Raw genomic sequence first — 6,364 nt, 5'->3', positions numbered from 1 at the left:
AAATTATAACTATTATTATTTAATATATATATTTTTGTGAATATTTAATGTAGGTAGCTGAATAGCTTTTGACAATACAATTTTTTTTCAGTTTTTAATCTTATTATTTAATATATTTATTACAAAGATAATTTGTTATTACTTAATGCACTATCCGTGAAACCCGCACTTTTATTTTCCAATCATCTGCAGTGGAAGATAGTTCACTAAGGAATGTGAGTTTTTTGTTGTTGTTGATGACCTTTCTCCTGAAACAAAGAAATAAGAAATGAGTAATAGAAAAAATAAAAAGTGTTTAAATTTGCTAATGTGATGGAACATGACATACTTGTTGAAATAGCTTGTGACAGTTGCCATTCTTTTCCTGTAGGATGTTGGAGTCTAAGATATGCATGATTTGAGTGTGAGTGGTTTGTTTATATAGAGATATGGAGTAGGGCCTGATTTAGTCTAATACATTGCATTTTTTGAATTTAATGTTGGTAGATGGATAGGTTCTTGACATTGCCAATTTATACCGTTTTTAATTTTATTTTCATCTTTGTGGTGCTGCATACAAAATGTAACTAAATTTCTTTAATTGCAATGATTTTATTTTTTCAAGTGAATGTTTCAATTGCATGGTGTTATTTTCAAGTGTAACGTAATGTTGCAACTTTTCTTCAGATACCTTCTGCCCGTAGTTGTTGTGCTGCTACATACAAAAAGAAATTGAATGTGTTTAATTGCAATCATGCTCTTTTTTCAAGTGAATGTAATTAATTCCAATGAGACTATTTTTTCAAGACTGAATGTATTTAGTTGCAATTTTTGTGGTGTTGCATACAAAATGTAACTGAATGTATTTAATTGTAATGATGCTATTTTTTCAAGTGAATGTAACAATTGCAATGATATTATTTCCAAGTGTAACTGCAACTTTTCTTCAGATACCTTCTGCCTTCTGCTCGTAGGTGTTGTGCTACTACAAACAAAAAGTAACTGAATGTGTTTAATTGCAATCATGCTATTTTTTCAAGTGAATGTAATTAATTGCAATGAGACTATTTTCAAGTGAATGTAATTAATTGCAATGACACTATTTTTTCAAGTCTGCTTTACTAATATATATAGATTTGCACAGACCCGGGTGTGGGGTTTTGGCTAATTACGCCTAGCAATGAGTTTCGATCTGGTGGACCCTTCAAACAAAACTTAACTTCTCACGTGGGACCCACCACACTTGCGGTAAGTGCTTAATAAATCGAATTTGAATCCTTTAAATTCAAATCTCTATTAGTTGATGAGTGACTGATAGAGATTTAAATTAAGAGGATTCAAATTCTAATAAGCTAATGATGAAATTGTTATTTATGAGTTGGATCTTTTTTGAATTTAATGAGTTGGATCTGATTTTAGAATGTTGTTGGTCCAAAATAACACAATCAGGTGTTTCAAAGTCCTCATTATAGCGGACAAGATCTGGTGCCTAAGTTCCAAGCTGGTGAGGCATAGAAGAAAGTTTTTGGACCAGTCTTCATCTATTTGAATTCTACGGATGATAGAACTGTTGTTCCTAAGCTATGGGATGATGCTAAACATCAGGTTCAATATTACATACTCTAAACCTATTTGGATGCTGTTAAAATTTATCTTATATTTTTTTAGTAGATAAGTGATCGGGGTGACCAAGCCACTCGGAGAGCGAGAGTGGCGGAGAGGAGTGGAGAGGTGGTGAACCGGCGACCTGGACGATCCCGGGAGGGGCTCCTGCAAGGGACTCCAATGCCAAAGTAAGTATGAGAATCACGAAAGTATGGGGTGAAGTGAAGAGAATATGTTCCCTTGGTGTAGGGAAGGAGCCTCCTTTATATACACATAAGGATATTAGGGTTGGAGCCATGCAACGTCATGCATGGTCCGTACTAATAGGTTCAGGACCGTTGGATCCTCTGCTTCTCCTGCTGCAAGCAGTGATCTAACGGTCTATGATTTTTGTAACGCCCCGAATTTCGGGTGTCACTTTAGTAACCTATTAAAGTAAATATGCAATGTTTTCCAAAAGAATATATAAACACAAGTATATTTTTTTTCTTTTCAAATGCACTTCCAAAACATGTCATGCATACTCCCAACTACAAAGGGATTTACATCAAGCCTTGAACAAGGCGAGTACCCGAAACCCCAAATAGAAATTTCTAAACTCATTGTGCAAGCTTAAACCAATAACGGTAAGCTCTCTAACCCAAGGCTCTAGCCCTACACACGACTCTATTCTTCGAGTCATCCACATTTCTTCAAGTTCTTCTCTCCGACTCGTACGAAGGTCAAGCTCCATCGAAAATTCTTCATCGCCTAATAGCGTTAAGCGCCCAAACAACAAGTAGCAAATAGAAAGGGTTAACTCCATGCAATTACCACGTAGAAAAGAGAAAAACATGTTATTCAAATTTAAGTGCATATCATGGCACATAAACTAGCAACTTATTTCAAGATAAATGACAACATATATCCAACAACATGAAATCAAATCATATATCAGCAAAATCAACGATATGAATTTAACTCAGATATCAACAACTTAGCAACATAGATATCACGAACAGATAAGCTAACAATAAAATCAAAGATAGATATCAATAGAAGCAGCAACATAGAATTAAATCAGATATAAACATAATCAACAACATATCATCAAATCATATATAAACAAAATCACATCTAATCAGATATCAAAAACCTCAACAATATAATACCAATAAACCAAAATCCAACAACATAGGGTTAGGTGTTAGTTCCCTATAATGCAACTATATGCTGCTACCAAAATGGATCGATCAATAGTGTCTCTCAAGACGGGACAGAGCGGGAAACGGACTCCCCTGAACTATCACCAAATAACGCCCATAAAAGACGGGACAGACGGAGAACCGAACTCCCCTGAATGCCACTTAATAACGCCCATGAAAGACGGGACAGTCCTGTAAAAATATCCACTCCACTGCCACTTAATAACGCCCATGAAAGACGGGACAATCACGTGGGACAATCACCACCACACTGCCACTTTAGGACATCCCGAAAGATGGGACGATCACGTGACACCGCCACTTTATAACGCCTTAAAAGACGGGACAATCACGTGGGACAATCACCACCACATTGCCACTTCAAGACCAAGCCCTAAATGCCAAGTCAATCAACAACAATCCTCAACCTCAGTAATCACTCGAACAACAGTCTCAAATCCAACAATCAAATCAAGGTAAACCACATGTTATTCATATTATCAACCAACATAAATCAACTCAATTGCATACCAACTCAGTTCAATGACAGAAACCAGTAAACGGCCAAAGCCTCTCAGAAAACGGAGACACACGTCTCAATAAGTTTACTCAGCCGAAGCCTTCAGAAAACATTTGGCACAAGCCTCAGAAACAATCAACATAAGCAAGCATAATAATCATAATCCAATGCCAATCAATATAAACATCTTCATCTCAAACGCATGCAGTGCGATTTAAACATGCAAGACTCAAAGACACTCTAAAACTGAGTTACCCTTACCTTAACCAATTTCTTCCTAAACTGCAACTTCAATCCAATCACATCTTTGTTTTCCACGTCGGCTCGCTTCCTTCTATTCTTTAGCTTCACCGCGAGGCGCTTTCGCCCTTCGTAACCTTCACAAAGTTCATATACTAAACCTTAGCCTCTAAGGTCACATCCAAAGTTCCAAAACAAGCTTAGCTAATCTTTCTAACTTACTTAGGCTAATTCATATGCTTTATTGTTTCAAGGACTAAAGTCCAAGAGAAAATATTTATGAGTCTTAAAGAAAGGTCCTTTAAGAAACGCATTATGCAAATAAGTCCTCAACTATAAATGAGTTCTTTTTCAACCCTCAATCTTTAATAAATTTATCAAACAAACCTCAAGACTTTTAAAACACAAGTTTAACCCAAAACTTCTAAGCATATTGTGTTTTAGGCCCTAAAATTATTTTCATACAATTTTCATCCCTAAAACACATTCACAACTAGATCCCCAAATAGTTTATAAAACCTTTCAGCTCAAAAAATAATATACTCATAAAAAGTTTTAATTCCAAACTTAAAATCCTCATGATGCTCTCGGCCCTTTTCTTTAAATGTCAAGGTAAATATTTCTTCCAAAACTAATAGTACACAAGTGAGACAAATGCAAAAACCATGAGGAAAACTAGTTTTAAAGTTTATAATCACTTCTGGGAAAGGAACACTTTTCAAAACTCAACTTTTTCTCCACATGAAACTATTACCATCAGCCCTTTTGAAATCAAAAGAGCAAAACCATCTTTAAAAGAGAAATAGCCACACAGTAAAGGAAAACTAGAAACAATAAAAGTTAGGAGCTGTTTTAGAAGGATTTAATACCAAAACAAAAGCCAATAGTATTAATTAGAAGCAACCTATGGTGATGGTGGCCAGCGGTGGCATCTCGTGGAGAGGGAGAAGAGGATCTACCAAGAGGGAGAGTAGAGGTGGTGGTTCGCTCATGAAAGGAGGCGTGGCGGTGGTGACCAGCGGTGGCTGTGGTGCTCGCGTGTCCATGGCTGTTTGGAGTGGCCATGGTTGGAGCTTTTGTGTGTGGTGGTGGTGGTGGCTCATGGCTGGTTGTCCATGGAGAAGAAAGGAAGAAGGAGCAGAAATGGGTCTGCTGAAGAAAGAAAGAAAACGTGAAAGAGAAGAAGAAAATGGGTCTGGCGTTGGGAGAAAGAAAAGAAACGAGAGTGTAAGGTGATATGCTGGAGAAGATATTTTCATGAACAAGTGGGGGGCCGTGGGTCATGAGTCAGAAATTGAGAAAGAATAGAATAAGGAACTTAGTAAGAGAGAATTATAAAATATTTGTGGTAATCATCAGAATGTGAAACGTGGAGTAAGCATAACCAAGGTAAAAGAATATTCCAAGTTTTGTGGGTGTGAGTTGATATGGGTAGTGTAGGATTTAACTTATAGAGCTAAAGAGAAAAATATAAGCATGATATATTACTATATTAAAAATTATGAGGAACTCTATGAAATGATAAAATATAAATTTGAATCACTTTGAGCAAAATAAAATGATCCATAAACCAAGAAATGAGTAGAAACTGAGTTAAAGAATAATTATGAGACAATTAGAACAAATATGACGTTGTCATATTGTGCGTCTAAGCTAGAATAATTTACAAGGAAAATGACAATAGTAACTATTATCATTTGAGAAGAACAGTTTATAGCAGTGCGAGTGGCTTTGGCATCAGCCACATTCTCTGAACTTCAGGTACATTAATTTTTTTTACTTAATTTTATGGGTTGAATTGATGGCAATACTAATTACGTTCAAGCTTGTTTAAACTACTCTGTTTTCAAATTTAAGGTTCGAGTTAATGATCCAAACGCAAAACGTCCTCTATTTTCAAGTGGGTTGATAGGAAGGGATAACTCAGTTGCTAGACATGGAATTCATGGGCTTTATTGGCTTTACAATGTGGACATACCAGGCATTAGGTTTATTGAAGGAGATAACACCATCTTCTTGAAACAGGCAAGAGGCAGTGGCCCATTTATCGCCATTATGTATGATTACATTCGTCTAGAAGGCCCATCCATCATCTAGTTACACAATTACTGCGTTTGGACCCATCAGAATTATGCAGTGAAGGGTGCTTTGAGCATAGTAGCACTAGGACGAGTTACCTCATGAGAAGTCAAGTGTTATATCCCTTTTAAAAAAACCTGACAAAAAAAGGGCATTGTGCTATGTAAAAAAAAGTCTCTATTTGTTCTTCAATTATTGCTCATTGTGTATGCTGAAGTCCACCTTGAGGACATGCACGAATTATATCATAATAGCATGGTTAAATATATTCTAGGTCCGAGACATATACGCTTTGGTCTAAATTCGTCACTGTAAAAGTTTTGTATAGTTTTTTGTCTCTGAAAAATCTTCTTATTTTAAATAAGGACAAATGATGTTATGGTGTTTATTATGACCAAGTGTGAGAGGTGTATTGCTTGGATGGAAATTAAAAATAAGTCACATGTCGTGCTGAGTTGGATTTTTCATCTCATTTGGAGGGAGAATTCAATGTTAAAGACTAAAAATGAAACTGATAATATTGGAGACTAAAAACAAAAAAATTGCAAGGACTAAACATATAAATAGAGTATATTTTAAGGACCAAAACTTATTTAAACCAAAAATTAAATAATATTTGAAGTGGTAGTCCACCAAACCAACTAACTTTTCGCATTTATTTAGTAAAATGTTTTCAAAATTGTGGTCAAATGGTTCCATCAACAGTGCACTAGAAGTTATAATCATGATCTAGTTGAGAATCTGTTGATTTTTATTT

General features: G+C 35.7%; 1 protein-coding gene across 6 annotated transcripts; it reads right to left on the bottom strand.

Moving 5' to 3' along the window:
• Positions 1–1,429: 1,429 nt before the first annotated feature.
• LOC130727693 (uncharacterized) lies at positions 1,430–4,839 on the bottom strand. Of its 6 annotated transcripts, none has more exons than XM_057578900.1 (3): positions 4,488–4,839; positions 3,550–3,665; positions 1,430–1,749 (listed from the first exon to the last, which is right to left on the bottom strand). In XM_057578900.1, the coding sequence occupies exons 1-3, from the start codon at positions 4,810–4,812 to the stop codon at positions 1,561–1,563; spliced, it is 630 nt and encodes a 209-aa protein (XP_057434883.1). In that variant the 5' UTR covers positions 4,813–4,839; the 3' UTR covers positions 1,430–1,560. The 6 variants fall into 6 exon arrangements, with proteins under 6 accessions (XP_057434883.1, XP_057434881.1, XP_057434882.1 ...); XM_057578898.1 differs by having other exon boundaries at positions 4,398–4,835; XM_057578899.1 differs by having other exon boundaries at positions 4,433–4,824.
• Between the last annotated feature and the right edge of the window lie 1,525 nt (positions 4,840–6,364).

This window comes from Lotus japonicus, chromosome 1 (assembly GCF_012489685.1).
Source record: "Lotus japonicus ecotype B-129 chromosome 1, LjGifu_v1.2".
NCBI classification, from domain to species: Eukaryota; Viridiplantae; Streptophyta; class Magnoliopsida; order Fabales; family Fabaceae; genus Lotus; species Lotus japonicus.
This window is presented reverse-complemented; position numbering and strand designations above follow the sequence as displayed.